Raw genomic sequence first — 21,122 nt, 5'->3', positions numbered from 1 at the left:
CATATTCAAACTTTGTAAGACAAGACACGCACCAGAGGGAGAGAGACAGACAAGAGAGTAACAGTGTGTGACCACAGCAGGGGGGGATATTATATCCAACAGTTTAGTTAATTGAACTTGGTAAATGCATTTTACTTTGTAATAGGACATTTCCCCCACACAAGAATGATCTTACAGGCAAAAGTATTTGATTTCTATAAGGTGAACATTCCTGCCAAGGATATGAAATGCTCTTTTGTCTATAAAAAACCTTTTGTTGGGGGAGAAAGCATTCCTTCCCAGTAGTTTCCCTGTGTGCCACTTATCAAGAGATGTGGAGGGAGCTGGACTTATCAGCTCTTCATCATCACTACACATTCTTTCCATTCCTATCTTCAAACTACATGAAGTGCATTGTTGACAATTGCTGTCAGTCATGACTGTCATGTGTTCCTTATTTTTACTTCTTTGTAACGGATGCGTTAACATTCTGAAGTCATTGAATTCATCAACAGTGAAGTTGCCCCAGGACTTGTTTGTTGTTACACAGCCGTTACAAAGGGGTGAGAAGTGTTGAAGGGAGGTCTTCACTATGTATGCTAATATCTTTAGATCCTGGTGAGATTTGTGGAGGCTCAGAAATGTTCATTTGAACCACAAGGCAGGGGGGCGGGGGGTTGCATAAGAAAACATTTCCTGGAAGGGGAAAGGGAACTTTTCTGTTCTAGTTTACCAGTACTGTAACAGCCAGCCATCACTTCCCTGCCTCCGGCTGTCGGTTTTAGCCATAGGTCAAAATGCAGTAAAGCAGTGGTTCTCGAGGGGGTTCCAGGTGGTCCCCAGCTAAATGATGGAGAGTTGGTAACCAGGTGGACCCTTATAGATCTTTAACTCTCGACAGTGTAAAGTGAAACCAAATGGACCCGCTCTCAATAGTAAAATTATTGTTAAACATCTGCATCACTTCATTTACAAGAAGTCTACACAATTAGAGAATAATTGTTATTTTTGATTGAACGTTTGCCTGTTATCTATCCTAAAGGTAACATCATTACAGCATGGAATTGTGGACAAAATCTTATCCAACGACCACAAAATATTCTTTTGTTTTGGGTCTTAGAGGCTAAATCTCATCAAATGTTGGTCCGTGGCTCAAATGCCGAATAAATAATGGACCTTGATTTGAAAAGGTTGAAAACCACTGAAATGTTCCAAGAGAGGGAGAGATGCACTGTAAAGGGGATACAGAGGTGGTGGTGATCCGGCCTGCATATGAGCAGCACTCAGTGGTTTCATTAAAAAAGGATTATTTGGCTGCTCTGTTGACACCACAAGATAAAGTTTCCGCCTCTCTCCCTCCTTCCCCTGTGTGTGTTGACAGAATTCCAGCGCGGTGCCCAGATCCTATTGTGGGGCTAATTTACACCCCCCACCCCACCTCCACCATCGCCTCCTCTCTGTGTCCGTCTCCTGGATGACCCAAAGCATTGTCTCCAGACGGGCCGAGTCGTCGGCCAGCCCCCCCTGCAGCATCTCCTCATGTTCCCTCCGCCGGAGGATGAGCTGAGGGCAGGAGGGGCCACGAACGCAGCGGCCTGCCGGCCAGGGTCAGGCTCATCCACGAACGCAGCGGCCTGCCGGCCAGGGTCGGGCTCATGATCATCGCCGTCGTCATGGCGCGCGTGATGGGAGGACGCAGGAGGAGGCTGGTGCTGTTCTGCCTGACCGTGGTGTCCTTGCTGAGCTTCTACGTCCTGTGTGTGAACCTGGAGATTCGCGTGCCCTGGCACATGGCGGACCGCCTGGCGCGCATCCACCACGGCAGCGGCGACGACAGCTCTCCGGAACCACCAAGCAGGTGAGATCTATGATGGGGAGAAGAAACCTGTCTACACGTATTTATTGGGCAATGTCATATTTATACACATCACAGCTTTTCTTAAGCCAATGGACAAGATGCGTTTCATATAAATGCAGTATAAAATAATCGTATAGTGTAAAAAGAAGAAAAAAAAAAGGCTGGAAAATGGAAATGAAGAGTTTACATAGGCCTAGTATGTACACGCATAAACTTTCCTCAACGATTATATCTGGTTTCAGTGTTTTTTTATGATGTATTTTCTCTGTAGTCTTCAAATTGTATTAGGGGAGCGGGAAGCATATCCGGCCATGCTTATGCTGAGTCAGCTATCTCACAACAATTCACAACAACAAGCTCACAACGTAAGAGAGTAGATCTGCTATTTGCGCCAAAGGTGTGCCTACCTTCACAGAGCATTTGCCAATAAGACGTGCCTCAGGCAAGAGGGTTAATGGCCAACGGTTGTATAACGAGACGGGGTCAAACCCTGAAGTTCATGGAGGGAATTAAAAGTTCCAGGGTTTCAGTAACCACTACTTATTCCCCTTCTCGTTGTACTCATTGTGGTTTTAACAAAGGAGCCACACAGTTCTCTGTTAGACTAATGAAAGAAAAAAATGTCCCTAGAGTTATTTCACAGGAGGTGGTCTCTTGCATATGTGAAATGTAAGCCGTGTTACACTGGGCACAGTTCCAGCTTTAAAAGCCAGCGAACCCAGATAAGATGCATTAAGAACAGAGAAAGAAATGTATGCTGCTGGTGGTGGTGGGGGGGGGGGGGGTGGCCGTCTCTCTCACTGGTCTATTTCAGACACTAGTTAGGACTAAATGATAAGTTTCAGTATTCGTCACCCGCAAGTCTTTCATTTTGAGCTGCCAGAGTGGCTGCTGCATCTTCTGGGGCTGTGCTTTTATCTGAATGTGTGGGTATTTAAATAACCATGTGCATATCCTTCTGTCTCGCTCTCTTCCTTGCCATCACTCTCTTGGTAAATGGTAAATGGTGCATTTATATAGCGCCTGCTTAATAGATTGTGCATCAATTCACCCATTCACACACACATTCATACACCGATGGCGGGGGAAACCATGCAAGGCACCAACCAGCACATCAGGAGCAATTTGGGGTTCAGTGTCTTGCTCAAGGACACTTCGACACTAACTCTGGGGGAGCCCGGGTTCAAACAGGCAACCTTGCGGTTACCATCCAGCCGCCTGAGCCATGCACCTCTTGCCGAATCCTAGTGGATTTTGTATAGGAGGTTTTTGCGTTTTATTCCAGGTGCTTGAAAAGCGCCTGGTCTACATTTACTACCTTTGGTAGCGCCCGTAGTAGACACTTTTTCATGATTGGCTGCCTCTAATCTAAACCAATGGGAGACTTACCCATAAAACTCATAGACTGAAAGGCAATCAAGCCCATACTTATTTTTCTTTTTTTTTATAGATAGAATACATCATTGGTCATTTTAAAATCACAACAGTGTCATCTTTTTTTTAAATGCATGCCACCATGGATTATACCTATAGACACAAAAACATCAGAATATTGTTTCACTTCTCTATATAATATTTAAGGGGCATTTATAACGGTCTACATTCATACCAGCTAGGTTGTCCTCGCCTTCCTGTTCCCGTCCTTATTGTGCTCTTGATCTCCGTATACGTTGGACATTAACGAGTTCCTGTTCCACTTTAATATGACTGCTTTATTACATTTGTGCCTCATTAGTGGAGCTTCATGAGGTTGCCTCTTCCTGCTGAGCACGACATCAGCACCATATGGTCGGAGAGGAGACCCTCTAGCAAGTGACCAATCAAGGGCAAAGCCAGCAAGCACCATGGTTACCTGAAACCGCAGCTGTCTCGTTGCTGTAATTGAAATAAATTAGTCCATTAAGACCTGGAATGGAACACATCTGTGAGGCCTTAGCCTTTAACAAAATTAACCATTATTTGAAACTTTAGCTGTTGAAAAAATAGCAGATCTATAAGCTCATAGTGTGGCATAGAGTGCCACAATTTGAGCTTGTAGATCTATAGAATATATATAATTTCACAGCAAACGTTTTTAACTCAAATCTTTGCTCCTGGGAGGTCCCTGAAACAACATATTTTTCGATGGGGGTTCGTGGCCAAATACAGATAATTCTGGGGGTCCTTGACATGAAATAGTTTGAGAACCACTGATACAGATTTACAGAATCATAGGATTTTCAGAAAACTGTCACTATTTAGAAGACATTTTGTAGAATCTGTTCGGCGGGTCTTAGTGGCTTAAGGTCCATCTGGTGCCGAGCTATCGCTAATAAGGCAACCCAAAAATATGAAACGTGGCAAGTAATTCAACAGGATGTTTTGTGACATTGCTGGATAATGGTTGCAGAGACATCTTTTGTGTGCATTCTTTGACAAAGTCTAAGATAAATATTTGACTGGACTAGTTTCGTTGGTTGCCATGGGAAGTCATAGTGTGGAATAAGGAAGAAATGAGTAGACAGACAACAAAAACCGTTCAGAGGAAACTAATCTGTTTCTTTCACTTGGCACTTCCCCTTATCAGTAAACAACAAACAAGGATAGCCATGATGATCGCAGATAGGCTGAGCCAAGTCAAAGAACTGTGCATGGGTGAAACTGCATGTGATTTGAGATCACATGATGACACAGGCAAAGTCTCCTAACAGATCTCAATCAAATCAATCAATCAATCAATCAATCAATCAATCAATCAATCAATCAATCACGCTAACCTCAGAGAAAGAAAAGTCTATAGGCCTACCCTTGAATATTAAGTTAAAGTCTGCAACAGAGATAATCTGTTGCAGACTATCTCTGTTGCACCTCATTTTACTAACCTCATTTTAAGTGTCTGTAAAAGGAGCATCATAAGCCAAACAACAACAAAGGCTTCAGTGAGTTGCAAAAATTAAGATGTGATAACTGTGATAACCCCTTTCTTAAAGATACAGTTTTTATATATTTTAATTCCACCGATGTGATCCATTATTGTGAAAATGTGTTTGCGCACAAAAGTATATTAAATAATACTTTTTGATCACTAAAAAAGTCAAATATTTTGGTGCATTGAAGTTGAAATGTGGAGTTTTGGGGCACTTTACCACTTCCTCACTATAGTGACCACCACACGGAATTGAGAGTTTGTAGACCTGCTATTTTCAAAGACCTTTTATACATTTGAAATGGGACATTCTTCATAAAGAGTACTTTCTAACTTTGGTACTTTAAGTACATTTTTGATACCTACTACTGCGAGAGTGAGGTCTAGCCAACATTGAGCTCTGCAGTGTTGTTAGCCAAGCTGTCGCGCCGCTGCACGTCGACATAGGTGGTACGCTTCATTCCCCTCCTGGTTTTGCCCTGGGTTGGCTCCCATAAGGTACATTTACTTGCCTCTAGTTCTGGGTGCCTGACGCAGTGCCCTGCCGGCTGCCAGCCACCATCCTTCTCTCTTTGTCCGTGACCCGTGGTAGGTCCCCATAGAGGTCCACATTTCTGATGCGGTCCATCCATGTGATACCTATAGTGCCATTCGTAGCATTCTTGTGGAAGACTTTAGTAGATTTTTGATACCAATACTTTTGTACTTTTTTAAGTACATTTTTAATTCAGGACTTGTACTTGTAACGCAGTATTTTGATCTACATTGCAGTATTATTACTTTCACTTTAAGTACAAAAAAAGTTAGCCACCACATTCTCAATTCCGTACTTTTTTTTGTTTTCTGGGCAGATCACAAGACTCTCTCGTCTTCAACAGAGACCACTGGATCCATACGCCGCCTCCCGCCGTGACCCTTGACCCCACACTGGTGTCTGGAAGTACAGTCGTTAATGAACATACAAGTGCTGCTCACGTTAAAACCGCGACAGAACCCAGAGTAGCCACAACGACGACAAGAACAACAACAACCACTGAAGCAATAATAACACCAGCCAAGAAGAGCAGTGACCCGCCTCCGCTTCTGGGAGATCGCACTTTAGAGTCTAAACCCGCGCCTGACGCCAAAGATACGGCCAAGCCCACTACCAAAGAATCTAACCTTCAGCCGCAGCTGCCCAGCACCCGCGCTGCCAAGTCGACAGAGCCACCCGAGCTCGGAGATACTTACGCCACTGAAGACATCCCACTACAAACAGTGAGTCTAAAATGAATGTCAGTGTTGTTATGGAATGCGTTCGTTCTTGTTGTGACTGGACTGTCTGCAACCGTCCATACTGTAAACCTCTGATGCTGAGAAAGGGTGTTGCCCTTCTCTATTGCTCAACACTGAACGTCATACAGATTGACTCTGTGGTTAAAATACATTACAGAAGCCTGTAGGTTATCAGCGCATGTCGGCACATGTCTTGAGTAGTGCTGCCCAAAGCCCAGAAGGCCTCATACTGTATATAGTGTTGTGCTTGAGTCTAGTTCACCCAGTGTTTGCGATTGGCTGGAGAAACTCCTCTGCTCCCCAGCTGTGGCAGAGCCCCACACACACACGTCTGACGCACCTTTTCAGCAGGCTGGACAAGGTGATGATCAGTTGAGAGAGCTCAGGCTTAATATAAAGTGGATGCTGCCACAGGGGAAAATGCCTGTGCTTGTCTTCCCAAGTGAGTCAAGTCAAGTATCCCAGGCACGGTAACCCTCTGCCCCATGGTGTCACGATGAGCACACAACACACTCTGTAATGTTTCTCGGAAGTTCACCAAGGTGTGGAAAACACACGCACGCACGCACGCACACACACACACACACACACACACACACACACACACACACACGCACACGCACACGCACACGCACACACACACATAAAATGAAAACATTCTTTGAAGTCTCCCTCAGGGTTTTGTGTCTCTCTCATGTGAGCAATCACCAGGTTCAGATGCAGCATAGTGGTTTTCCCAACGAGTAGCGCTGCCCAATGCCCAGAAGGCATGGCAGTAAAGACTGCTATGCTTTGTTATAACTACAGCTCAGCCAATCAGTCCAATCAGATTAGGTTTGTTTCTGCTGATGTGTCAGGCAGATATACTTTACTCTTACACGTACCTTTCACAATGAGCACATGTACTCAGGTCAAAACCCACAGCTTCCCACGTATCATCAGAGTTGCTCTTGTCTAGCTACACACTGTATAATCGCAATATACTGTACTGCAATTGCCTCTGATGAGAGATTGTGGTGGAGAATCCTGTCGGGTGAAACTAATGCTGTTGGTTCGGTAGTGTGGGCTTCGTAATTATCTCGCAGACATTATGTCGTATGTAACGTTGGCGTTAAAACCTAAATTATAGTCTTGTCATGCGCGCGTCACATTTCTTTCAAGGTTTGGAGTTGTCATGGGCGTGTGAAAGTTTTTAGCGTTTGCATCGTGTGTTTATGCGTGTCCTGTTCGTGGTCGTGTCTAGCTGGCTGTCTGCTATACGTGTATACAATGATGACACTGTCGTGGTATGTTATTTCTCCTCCCATCAGGACTGCCCCGACAGCATAACAAGGACGGTCACGTCGACTGACCTCGCCGACCGTTTTCTGAGGCACGTTCCGGTCCTCCAGTGGGCCAAGTCCGCCACTCCTGAGCAGTATGAGCGACTGAGCCCGTACCCAGGAGCACATGGCTGGGGAGGGGTTGACTATAAGAGTAAGTCTTCAATTGCTTTAATTATCCTATTATTACGTACTCTATAACCGTTCGCCCCACCGACTTCAAACTTGACACACACGTTCCACACCGCCACCGGGAGTGCAGTGCCCGGTGTCGAGTCCATCGGATCGCCGGTTGTCCAGAACCAGCACAAAAGCCTCTGCTCTTGTGCTGGTGATCACCCCTAGATCTCCATATATGGAGCTGGCATGTGCTGACATCACAATGCTGTTCTGACATCTGCATAGACTCCATATTTGGGCATGCCTGACAAAGAACTCCATATATGGGGATAACAGGGACACAGACATAACTAGAAATGCACTCTGTCGAGGTGCAGACTTGCGCCTTGCACACACGTAGGCCATACATGGCGTGGTGTGCACAGGAGAGATAAAAGATCTGAGAGAAAGATTGTTCCGGTCAAATGGAGCTTTTAAAAGCTGTCAGCATATGTTGCTTGTACCGTATCTGGCCTTCTCAAGTTTACTTCTAAGAGAGGATAGGATGACAAACCAGTCAAGCACACTTACTTGCACTATATTTCTTATCGGTTAGGATGTTTATCGCGTTCATTGAGAAGTAGATATGTGTGTCTATTTGCCCTTACACATACAGTACCCTCTTTCTCTTCTCAACCAATCACATACAAGTCTGTCTCTCAAGAGTATGCAGTTGCACAAGAAAGAAAAACAAAACAAACAGATCTAGCAATGTCATATTCAGCAAGAAGATCTTATCTTTTAATTTGCTTAATTTAGCTGGTCCTGAGCTGCTGCTTTTAGGAAGTCTGGGAAGGGAAGACATTTTCATTCATGGCCTACGTATTAAATACACTTCTCTAAGACTGGCACTTCCACATATAATATTGGGACCCTCCAGGTCAAGCCGGAAGCGAACGCTAATTGTTTCTATTTCTGTGCCAACAGCGCTGGTGGCAACTCTCTCTGTGCTCAACTCGTCCGCTAACTGGCAAATGTTTGACGACTGGAATCAGCGAAGCAACAGATCCCAGTGTGTCCGATGTGCAGTGGTGGGGAACGGCGGGATACTGAAAGACTCCAAGCAAGGGAGCGAGATCGACCGACATGATTACGTCTTCAGGTAGATGGATGGCATCTGTGGCCTGCTTCGAAGCCTAATGCTGCGTTCACACTCGCACTTGTCCTTCGGACGAGTACATTTCCCATTCACTTGTCCAGGCACAAAAGTCACATGTCCGGAGCACGAGCACACACAAATACATTTAAAATCAACTAACTGGTGAATACATCTTTGAATATTAGATGAATGTTCTCAGTTTACAAGTTAATAGCCCTAGAACGTCTATGATCCATACTGTACATACATACATACATGATATACAGACTGACTTCGTCACGTACACGTACGTACATTGAAAAAGAATGGTGAACTGTATCTTTGTACCTGCCAGTGTGAATGCAGCATTATTCATACTTCATAATTCATTGTACGTCGGTGTTGCAAGAGTTGATAAGCACACCAAAGTACCATGTGAAACTAAACATATACCTTGTGAACACAGTTCAATTATATTTTTCTTACTAATGTATTGTTGCGGTTATCTCATGCCGTGTGAGCCAAAGACAATCTCCTACTGGGTGTGGACAATAACGTCTTTAATTTAATCTCATTTTCACATTTCACATTGTTGCCCTTCCTTAACCCATTCTGGGCGGGAACCCCTTTTGGTGTTTTACCCCCTCAGGCCGGGAACCGGCCTGTTGGCAGGCAACACTGCAGAGCTCAAGAACCTGATGTTGGATAGGAAATTGTGGAGGGCAGCGATCCAGGAATCCAGAGTTGGTGTTGGCTAGACCTAGACCGCAGCAACTAAGTAATTCACTCTCAGATATCCTGCCATCCATATATGATGGATGGCAGGATATCATCAGAGCCTAGGCTTGTTGTTCTCACGTACCACTGACGATGTCATCCAGGTGCTCCTCCAGAGCAGACTTCCCAAACCGTCTCAGGTCGAGACCCAGAAGAGAGATTTGTGGGTCCGTGACCCACAAATGGGTCCCGACCCTCTGTTTGGGAAACAGTGTTCCAGAGCACAGAAACTGGTACTCTCTGCATGTGGTTTCCACGGTGACCAATGGACTAAGTGGCAATTAACGTGTGTGTGTGTGTGTGTGTGTGTGTGTGTGTGTGTGTGTGTGTGTGTGTGTGTGTGTGTGTGTGTGTGTGTGTGTGTGTGTGCGCGTGTGCGTGTGTACATAATTGATTTCCAGGACCAATGGGGCTGTCATTAAAGGTTTCGAGCAGGATGTGGGGTCTCGGACCACCCACTACACATTCTCCACCAACACACTGAGGAACTCCATGCGGGCCTACGCTGGCCAGGGCTACCGGGGACCCCCTGTGTCTGAGGTCAGTACTGAGGACCCCCTGTGTCTGACGTCAGTACTGAGGACCCCCTGTGTCTGTAGTCAGTACTACAAGCCGTGCAATATAAATATAAGAGGCATTGGAATAGGGTATTTTATTTATTTTAATAACACGTCAGTTTTCACATCCATGTAAAATTGTAAATGGACAGGGCTAGAGTTAGCCAGAAGCTCAATTTCAGCTATAGTCCTAATATAATACATACGTTAATACTTAATACATCTCTCTGCATAAATGCGAGGGTAGAACACTCTATTTTCGTCACTGCTAAACCCCTCATCCCTAAACTTCTTTGCTTTTTTTACTATATTGAAAAACATTTTTGAATAGTTCAACTAGCCAATCTACATTGACACATTTTGAGCTTGTAGACTGGCCTTTTTTTTTTTTTGGGATAAGGGGTTTAGCGGTGACGAAAATGGAGCCCTATTGGCTCTATTTTCGTCCACGCTAAACCCCCTTATCCCTAAACTTCTTTGCCTTTTAGTTTTTTTTACTATTTAGATTTTTTTCTTTTTAAATAGTTAAAATAGCCGATATACAAGCTCACAACGTGTCGATGTGCAGTAGATCAGCTAATTGAACAATTCAAAAATGTTTTTCAAAAAAAGGCAAAGTAGTTTAGGGATAAGGGGTTTAGGCTATTTGAACTATTTTTAAATAGTAAAAAATGCCAAATAAGTTCAGGGGTGGCACAAGATAGGGCCCTATAGATCGTCTATTTTGGAAACATTTGGGAAACCTTGCTCCCCAAAATAGAGACGCCATGTCGGGAGCTGGTACTGTATGTGTGTCCCATACAGACGACATCTTTAACTCACCAGCAGCCTTCCTTCCCTCCTCTCCTCGCTGTGTTCCGTAGGAAACACGCTACGTCTTCCTGCCAGACCACGACCGTGATTACCTGCTGATGAAGGCAGCTGCGACGCACACCCCGGTGGAGAGAGGCCCAGAGCACAGTGACTCGTAAGTGTTGCTTCCTTCCTTCATTTGAGTGAATCATCGTAACTCTTGCCAATGTTCTGACGAAAGACTGTGAATGAAAGACTTCCTATGAAGTCCATGTGTATAATGCAGTTTTCAACCAGTGGTCTGGTCACCACCCGTGGTCCTTGAGGACGTTCCAGGTGGTCCCCAGCTAAATGATTGAGAGTTGGTAACCAAATGGAACCTCATAGACCTTTAACTCTTTACGCTCTCAAGATTATTGTTAAACATCTGCATTACTTAATTTACAAGAAGTCTACACAATTAGAGAATGTAGAATTGTTATTTTTCATCCAACGTTTGCCTGTTATAGTACCAACCAACAAGTACAAAGGATAAGGATAAGGATAAGGAAAACTTTATTGTCCATTACATTTACATAAAACATTACATAAAATACACAGATGCATTAAAATACTATATAAAATTAATTCACATAAACACAGCAACTATTTAAACATTTTCTTAATTTAAAATGTCCACAGCAGCACAAACAAAGTTTTGTGACCCTTCTTTTTTTAGCTAGTTTTGCCCTAAGCTAAATTCAGAGCGAAGAGGGTGGGTAGAATCATTGTAAATCTGCCTTGCCTTTTTGTAGATGTTATCTGCATTGGTCTGAAAGGTGAGTTTATTGTCTATGGTTGCTCCCGGATATTTAACACTGTGAGATTACAGTTATAAACACTGCTACTGTAACTGGTCATAATGCAATCAAAACACAGCTGGCAGCTGTCAGTGTCAATTCTTCAAATCCTGCTCTTGTGACACACCAGGCTTGCTTTGTTTGACTGAGGCGCGGTTGCCTGTAGACTCCCTTTCTTCTCAAATTCTAAAGCCTTGTATAACAGATAGATAGATAGATTATTTATTTTTGTGTCATGCGGCCAAGGCGCCCAGCCCACATGGATTTAATGGGACACACCATACAAATCATTGCTTCAATATTGCATTGTATAAAAGAAACAGTTTTTCTTTTTTTACACAACATACTTGGTGTAACTTCTGTGTGGGAAGTGAACGTGATATTGTTTATTTATGTTGTTGGTGTCTTATAATCCCGTAAGGGATGGGTCTTAACGACAAGACACGAAAATAAAAATTCATTCATTCATTCATTATTTCACAAACAAAACATTCTGCCTTTTTTCCCCACGCTTTGCATAAAGAGTCTGCTAAAGCAAAAATACCTTTCCTAAAACAAAATTCCAGACATATAAATATCTTGGCCTCACTTTAGATGATAGCATATGAACTTCAAGGAAGGCACTCAGGTTCTTTCTGATTCAGCTGGTATACAGAGCCCTGGGGTCAAGATATGGGATGGATGCCCGTAAATATATCAGACACAAAGGTGAGATGTTGAGACTTTGGAATAGACTTGTTAATATGTCCGATGACAGACTAACCAAAAAATATTTTTAACTGGGACATTTCTAATGGTTACCCCTGGGCCAATTTATTTTATGAATAATTCATAATTTATTTATTTAAATAGACTATGCTGTAATTTCTGTATTCATGGAATACAGAACTATATGTTCCTTGGGTATAAGGAGAGTTGGGCTGTTGATTTATGGTACAAACCAAAACATATCCTCTTGTTAAAAATAATTATGGCCCTGAACCTTATGTTACACAAAATATATCCAAAAGTCAGAGATCTTTTTGTGCACAGCTGCATTCTGGGACCTTACCATTAGCTTTAGTGTGTGATTTGAAAGAAATTGAAAATGAAATTAATTTTTTGTTTTACTGGAAAAAACGACCCCACACCTCCTGAAACATTTCTTGTTTGTCCTTAAGAATGTATGTTTTCCAAAGGTAAACATGAAGACAATTCCCTGAACCACTGTGTAATACTTTGTTTGTCTGGTCTCTTCCAGGTAGTAAGTGAAATCTATGAAAATCTGGGAACTAAATCGTTACCAAGAAATTTCTTCACCAATGTGTTTCTAAATGTGTCTAATAACATGTACTAAAAGTTTGAAATTCAACTCCTGTGGGGAATTGAGTTATTAGCATAATATGTGACCATACCCATAACATCCTATATAAGGCCAAAAAGTCAAAATTTCATCATTCTTTAAGTAGCATGTGACATATGAAACTAGGGGTTTTTCATGATTCTGAATCCATTCCAAGCATTAGTTTTGCACAAAAAACACTCCTTGGGCTAAATTAGGCCATATCCACTTGACCAAATGTGCTGACCTCATCACGTTTGTGATGACGGCTATGGCCGTTTTCTTCCCAAGGAGTGTTTTTTGTGCAAAACTAATGCTTGGAATGGAACTAATGCTATATCACTCTATTAGCTTGTAAAAGTAATATATCTATAAACATTTGTTCATTACGCTTTATCTTGTGTCCCTCTGGATATAGCAGGAAGAATTTATTGTAGCAATCCTAATCTAGTTTTTTTTTTTCCTAATTTGCAGTTTGCCTGTGTATTTTCGCACATATGGCACCCCAGTCAACCAAGGATATATCATCTTGTACATCTTCCTTCCAAGCCCTCAATCTATCATTAGAGCTTTCAGATGAATTGGAAACCAGCATGTCATATATCACGGAGATACGCCCTTATAGCAATTATCAGATATACGTTTCTCCATTCCTGAAATGGAAGTGTTAAAGTTGGTAATTCTATCTGCTGTGTATGTGCGTTGTGCGTGTTTACTGAGTAGTATCTGGCCTGTGGGGCTGTATCTGTTTTTTGAGCATTCCCGTCTTTCCTTTTCAGGCCACCTGACTACTTCGGGGAAAATGTGTCAGCAAGCAAGTTTAAGATGTACCACCCTGATTTCATCCGTTACCTCAGAAACAGGTGAGTGGTTCAGTGCTCAATTGTTTTTATGGGTTCTTTATTTACCCAGGGTAGTAGCTAAGCACAAGCACTCATTTTCAGCAACGCCCTGCACATGGAAAAAAACAGACAGACATTAAAACCTGGGAATTGACCAGTACAACCACAGTCTGATACTGTTGTACTGACCAGTACAACCACAGTATGATACTGTTGTACTGACCAGTACAACCACACTCTGATATTGTTGTACTGACCAGTACAACCACAGTCTGATACTGTTGTACTGGGAGCTGACCAGTACAACCACAGTCTGATACTGTTGTACTGGGAGCTGACCAGTACAACCACACTCTGATACTGTTGTACTGGGAGCTGACCAGTACAACCACACTCTGATACTGTTGTACTGACCAGTACAACAACAGTCTGATACTGTTGTACTTGGAGCTGACCAGTACAACCACACTCTGATACTGTTGTACTGGGAGCTGACCAGTACAACCACACTCTGATACTGTTGTACTGACCAGTAGAACAGTCTGATGCTGTTGGCCACTAAACAGCTCCACTGGAGCAGTTGGGGGTTCAGTGTCTTGCTCAAGGGCACTTCTGCCGTGTTGGGTGGGTGATGACTATTTGCTTCCCCAGTCCCCACCCAGATTTTCCTGCAGTTTTGGGATTAGGTTAGGCACTGTTAGTATAATTACGTTTAGGCATGGTTGGCTCCACTCGGCTCACAATACAAGCCTATACCTAATGTGGAATTTAAATAATATTCACTTTTAGTTATGAGTATTGACCCATACTGTCTTGTTATTATGTTGTTCACCCCTGGCATTATAATATGTTCTGACAATCTGAATAATATAGAATCAATACTCCATGGCACAGGCCTGGTATTAAATAGTTTTGAGTGCAGCTTGGTCCTACGATGACACAAGTGTTTAACTCAATTGTCATGAGTAATACAACAAATATGTTAGAAATAAACACTGTCTCTGACGCCAGTTGATCAATGATTTCTTGACACTACCAAAAATAGTCTGCACACAGCTCTGCTCCACCGTGTGGTAAATAAATGAAACACTGTGGAGCAGAGCTGTGTGCAGACGTCTCTCTTTTACATGGTAACTACCTATTGTCCAGTGCCAGCGAGGGTCTGGATGTGCACAACCTACCTGACTGTCTTAAACTTAATATCAAAAATACTACCATGGATTCCAATTCTGTGTATGTAATGATGTCATCAGATTCCTCCGATCCCACACTCTGAAGACCAGATACAAGGACATATACCGTCCATCCACTGGGGCTGTGATGCTATTGGCTGCTGTCCACACCTGTGACCAGGTAATGTAAACTATTGTAAACTAACAGACACATCTTGCTGTGTAAATATACGCGCGCACACACACACACACACACACACACACACACACACACACACACACACACACACAAATGAGTTAGCAACAGCGGTATGACCATGACTGCACTTGTCTGATTAGCAGTCAATATTTATCCTGTCATATCCTATCAGCGGTTCTGTATGTAACCTTGATTGATTACTGAGCTGAGAAGAGTCACTCCCGAAGAAGCAGTCAACAGTTCATGTCTTGTCTTCCTGTCTTGCTTCTCTTCCCATGATGTTTTATTATCTACTCACCTGTTGTGAGTCCAAAGCATTAATTTTGATTTGTGTGAGGCCTGAACCAATTAGTATGTGGGGATTAAATGAGCAAAGCTCCCCTAGTAACAATTAGAACAGAATTAGTTTGGAGCAGACCATTTGTTCTGGTGGAAATGCTTAGCCTAATAGCCAGCTCCTGTGAAATGTAATAATTGTAGTGGATTCTGATTAGCACGTGTGAAACCATTATTGCATAAGGGCTAATTGGGAGTTTGACTCAGAACAGCAGGTGTGGAAACACTACACGCCTGGCAGATGAAGTTCAGAGCAAAAACTGGCCAGCTACAGCCTAATGGGCGTTTCACAGTTCACACCAAGCACCAGTGGCGTGCACAGACATTTAGAGGGGCAGGTGCTAACGTGAAAAAAGGGCACCTTGTGGAACCGGCCGGTTGCCTTAAAGGAGCTATAACGTAAAATTCAACTTTTTCAATTTCTTTTGTATTTTTAGGGCTCCCATATGTGTTTTCTATCCACACAAATAACCAATTTTGAACAATCAGGCTTTCATATCATATAGGTGCTTTAATAGAAATTGCTCTCAGGAACAGCTCAACTGATTTTGGTCTCATCGTGATGTCATCAATGTCACCCTAATTTGTATAATTCCTCCTTCTTCAGTCTTCAGTTCCAAATTTGCATTTCCACTTTGTTTACAATGTTCACTATTGTTGATTTTCCAAGCTGGCATGGAATGGAAACAAGCCTGGTTTTATCTAGCATCAGTATTATAATGACTCAAATATTAAATAATCTGCATATCAGCACCCCACCACCTCAGGACATTGTGGTATTGCAGCTAAAACTGCTTTCAAAGTCCAGAAAGAAATGACAAGGCCTGGTTATATCAGAGTGGGGATTGAGGCTCAAACCATTAGAAATAACTTTGATGGACATAGACAATATGATATTAAATATTAAAAGCAGTTTTAAAATGCATGTTATTTGCACTTTAATAGTGTAAGATTTATTGGTTTTTTGGGCATAAATAATAAATTAGAAGCTTTTTTTTATCAATGTCACCATGGTCCACAAACTGTACACTGTACAAAAAGAAATGTAAGGGAAACTTTGACAGAAAAAGACTCGCTCACCGTATAGAAAATAGAAGTAAAACTCCTTGGACTGAGACTTAAGAAAATAAAATTTATTTTATTTGATCATGCTCATAAAGTGCTCTGTGCTCAAAGTGCAATTAAAAAGCAAACGTTTCGGTCCAAAGACCTTCGTCAGTGCTATGATAGCACTGATTAAATGGCAAACATTTCGGTCCTAAGACCTTCATCAGTGCTATGATAGCACTGATTAAATGGCAAACGTTTCGGTCCTAAGACCTTCATCAGTGCTATGATAGCACTGATGAAGGTCTTAGGACCGAAACGTTTGCTTTTTAATTGCACTTTAAGCACAGAGCACTTTATGAGCATGATAAAATAAAATAACAAATATTTTCTTAAGTCTCAGTCCAAGGAGTTTTACTTATATTTTCTATACGGTGAGCGAGTCTTTTTCTGTCAAAGTTTTCCTTGTGTTTTTGAGACCACCGCTACCGGTAGTCAAGTTTGGAAGAAAAAAAGGACAAAGAAAGGCGCAACAGTTTTCTCATGTGCCATTTTTTTCAAAAGGGCACATTGCTGCCCAGAGGGCAAGGGCAGGTGGTGCTCTAGCACCCCCTAGTGTCTATCTGTGCACGCCACTGCCAAGCACAATAACCACAACTCTAACAATATCATTGTTGATGCTCTTTATTTATGGTTAGAGCTACAGTTATTGTACTGGTGTGGATGAAATTGCTTCCTTGTACTGCAAATAGCCAATATAACAGATGTACGAGCTCCCAACACGTTGCAATGTGACACGCTTGTAGATTTACTATTTTCCCCGAATGTTTGACTATTTTTGCCAAATATAACTTTGTCTATTTTCATCTGTCGCTCACAGGAAACCATGACGCAGTTAGGTTTCACATGTGCTATCCACGTTTTTCCCCGCCAAGGCACTGGGGCTCCTTGTGTGTGTGCTTTGCTTCCTTCAGGCTGCGTTGCCATGTCTGCTTATTATTAGCAACCTTTGACTTGTTTTTTCCTGTAAAGTCACTTGCAAATAAATTATTGGTAGAGGTAGTAGCTGGTTGAGTGTACAGTAGTTGCTTATTTGGGCTGGCTTCCACATTTCTCCACATCAAGGAACCCCAGATTAATATGTAATTGTCCACGGACATCCATCTAAACATATTTTATACCTTTTTTTTATTAAAATGTTTAAAAAATATTCAAAATATTTTGATTTATTCTCAATGTGTTTTTAAATAACAGATGTACAACCTCAAAATGTGTCGTCGTGAGCTTGTAGATCAGCTATTTTCATTTGTGGTTGTTTTCATAGACCTGGTCACTTGTTTCTCTTGCAAAACTGGCAACACAGCAAAGAGAAAGAGGACTTATGGGCCATATGAAAAGGTGAATACATACAGAGGCAGTGAGAACCGTCACTGGCCCCTAACCTAACCTTGACTCTTTTCTCTGTGTGCTGTTGTCGATGAAGGTCAGCGCGTACGGCTTCATGACCCCAGACTTCAGGAACTACTCTGACCACTACTACGACAGCAGCTACCACGCCGTGGGCTTCTACATCAATCACGACCTGCGCATGGAGATGAGCCTGTGGCAACAGCTGCACCAAGCACGCCTCTTACGACTCTACATGCGCCAGTGAACCGCAGTCAACCAGAACCCAAGTTGTCTTTGTCCCCCCCCGGATACCACATGGATGCCAGTCACACAAAGACAGGCTGCTGCTGCTGCCACTGTCGGCGCCGGCCAGCCCAAACCCGAGGGAGACCACCAAACAATGGTGCCACGGGAAGTGGAACCACATGACAGGAAGTCCCCAAACGGACACCCACTCCACTTTTATAGCACTGATCTGATGGTTAACACTCTTCCTGGGGCTGAAAAGAGAGCGGCAGATCATTTTCTAAATGATCCTCCACATAGCTGCTATGATCTCTTAGTAAACAGTAGACAGCGCTTTTTTTTACCAAACTATAATGATAATTATTATTATTATTTTAAACGTTTAATTATGTTTTTACAGGCTAGCCAAACACGTGTTTAGGCTTTAGACCTGTGAATGACTCCCTACTGTGTTGTACTACTGTACACAAGGGAGAAGACTGCAATTGAGTTGGCCACTTACTTAAAATACCCTCTGTCTCCACGCCCTAAATAGATGTTCGGAGCACTGCGGGCAGTTGTCATGTTCTATATTCTGATATTTACCCGGATTATGTTCAGTCCTTTCTGTGTTTCTGTGTTGTGTGTGACATATGTTTGGCTAACAACAACTGTGAGAGACCAATACTGAAAGGGAACAGTAATTGAAAACTAAAGGGAATTTACTTTTAGTAAGTTATAACTTATTTTTACAATTATTTTATACATTACACAGCTATTTCAAAGAAAATGTGTAGACTTTGCTAACACGCATACTGTATGAAATCCTTATTGCTCTCAGTGCCTTTAATGTGAATCTTTTTAGTTAGTCTGGTTAAGCCTAATTTATACGTTTAACGTTATACAGTCAGTTGAAAATCAGATTTTTGGCAAGAAACGTCTGTTTCTCCAAGTATAAATGATCCCTTAGCAGGCCATGGCTGAGGTAATGGGAGGGGATATTTGAAACGATGTAGGATGTTTCCTCAGCAACACAAAGTGGATAAGTTGTCGGTGGCCTTTTCTCTCTGTGCCAAGCAGCGATGGTTCCCAAGGACTCTGGTGTGTGTGTGTGTGTGGCCATTGGCCAAAGCACCTGTGCTCATCTTTGTGCTGCTTACAACAAAAGGACAATATTCAAAGACATCATTCACACTGTTGTTGATTGCCGGATGAGGTCACCCATACCGGACGTTAAAATGAAGTCCACTTATGAGGCCATGGTCCATGGAGACGAGAAGTTATCAATGACCTAATCTCTCTTGACATATTAGTGTGACAATGTAGGTCTGTGAAGGAGTTGCAGGCAAATGTAACCAAAGAGACTATTTAGTTCAGGGAACTTAATTTGTGTTTTATTTAAAATGGTACACTTTTCAGAGTGGAACATTTTCCATTGTTCAAATGGAAAGGTCTGGTCATTGAACATTCTATTGGTGAGATTGTGTGGATGGGAGGGACATCTAATTGTGCAATTTTTGACTGTGACTTTTATATGTTTAAAAAAAGTGTATAAAAGAAGAGGTATTTTAATTAGGCCTATTTGGTGATTTCTTGCTGTGATTTTTGAGTGGTGCAACCACTCCCTTACGCAGCTATGTGGGTGGGTGGCTGGCTGGCTGGCTGGCTGATTGGGTGGGTGGGTGCGTCTGAGCACGAAAACAGCATGGTTGTTTTTCACCACCTGTGCGCAACCTAGCACACACACAAACACACACGCACATATTAACTGTATATATATGGTGATTTAGGGTGTGCCAGGACAGTACAGTGACAGTACAGGTACAGTAGAGGGACCCCCACACGGTAACTCTGTCATTTCTCAACCGTTTCGGACATGGGTCGGCTCGCCGGAATCAGGCCGGCACCCTGGGTGCGTTCCTGTGGGTCAGTACAGTGACAGTACAGTACAGTAGAGGGACCCCCACACGGTAACTCTGTCATTTCTCAACTGTTTCGGACATGGGGCGGCTCGCCGGAATCAGGCCGGCACCCTGGGTGCGTTCCTGTGGGTCAGTACAGTGACAGTACAGTACAGTAGAGGGTACAGTAGAGGGACCCCCACACGGTAACTCTGTCATTTCTCAACCGTTTCGGACGCAGGGTGGCTCGCCGGAATCGGGCCGGCACCCTGGGTGCGTTCCTGTGGGTCTGTAACTCGCCCCCCCCCCCCACCCCCACACGGAGTTGCAACACTCACTTCACACAGGTGTGAGTTTTTCTCTCTAAAGCTTAAACCACACTGATGATTCGCCACGCAACTTTGCAACATGCAACTCCTTGCAACCATTATCCTCAGTGGCAGTTGCATAGGTGTGGTTGACCTTAAAACGTGTTCTTGTATGACTGCAGTAGATTGTCAGATCACATGGTGATAATTTAGTGTCGCAAGACTCGCAACACATTCAAGTAACACAACACAGATGCTTTCTACAATGCATAAAAATGTTGAGGAAAACCACAAATTAAAAACAGAAACGTCTTTTTGCATGCTTGCCTTTCAGCTACCGAAGTATTAACATCCAACTAAACTATGACCATCATTCACAGTAAACTGTGTAGGTATATAAGGTAGATATGTTCACTTTTACAATATTTATACACAATTATTTGTCAGTGTAATATGCATCTGTGAGCTACAACAACCAGATCTACTGCTATCAGTGAGACTGTGGGCTGGTTCATATATTCTTGTATTTGTTTCACTGACAATGAGGTTAGAAGAAATATGTTTACGGTTTAGGCATAGTTTTACTGGGGTTAAGGTTAGGAATAAGGTTAGGTTTAACCGTTTAAGCATAGTTTACTTAGGTTACGTTTAGGAATACCATGCAGGCTGAGCAGTTCTGCCGGTTGTACCCCCGGGGGTAACTGCATGTGTTTTGAGGCGAGCTTTCCAGTATAATCTCAGCAAAAAGGTCATCATTCAATCCCTAGGATAACGTACGTAATCTTTAGGGAGGGAATGCAGGGCCTCTTCCCCCCCCTCTCTCTCTGACACTCACTGGAGT

General features: G+C 42.8%; 1 protein-coding gene across 1 annotated transcript; it reads left to right on the top strand.

Annotated features, from left to right (window-relative positions):
• The first annotated feature begins 1,623 nt into the window (after positions 1 to 1,623).
• Positions 1,624 to 19,814, top strand: st6galnac (ST6 (alpha-N-acetyl-neuraminyl-2,3-beta-galactosyl-1,3)-N-acetylgalactosaminide alpha-2,6-sialyltransferase). The gene is made up of 9 exons (XM_083786943.1): positions 1,624 to 1,837; positions 5,594 to 5,999; positions 7,328 to 7,493; positions 8,426 to 8,600; positions 9,755 to 9,893; positions 10,774 to 10,877; positions 13,642 to 13,725; positions 14,958 to 15,057; positions 17,942 to 19,814. Exons 1-9 carry the CDS (start codon positions 1,635 to 1,637, stop codon positions 18,110 to 18,112), a joined length of 1,548 nt encoding a protein of 515 aa, XP_083643069.1. The 5' UTR covers positions 1,624 to 1,634; the 3' UTR covers positions 18,113 to 19,814.
• The last annotated feature ends 1,308 nt before the right edge of the window (positions 19,815 to 21,122 follow it).

Source organism: Protomyctophum parallelum (assembly GCF_964188405.1).
Source record: "Protomyctophum parallelum genome assembly, chromosome: 17".
Classification (NCBI taxonomy): Eukaryota; Metazoa; Chordata; class Actinopteri; order Myctophiformes; family Myctophidae; genus Protomyctophum; species Protomyctophum parallelum.
This window is presented reverse-complemented; position numbering and strand designations above follow the sequence as displayed.

Bases quoted from the DNA above. Each gene is read 5' to 3' on its own strand.
- st6galnac (XM_083786943.1), top strand. From the start codon at position 1,635: ATGATCATCGCCGTCGTCATGGCGCGCGTGATGGGAGGACGCAGGAGG. The intron at 6,000-7,327 runs GTGAGTCTAAAA...TCCTCCCATCAG, and splicing joins AAGACATCCCACTACAAACA to GACTGCCCCGACAGCATAAC. The intron at 15,058-17,941 runs GTAATGTAAACT...TTGTCGATGAAG, and splicing joins CTGTCCACACCTGTGACCAG to GTCAGCGCGTACGGCTTCAT.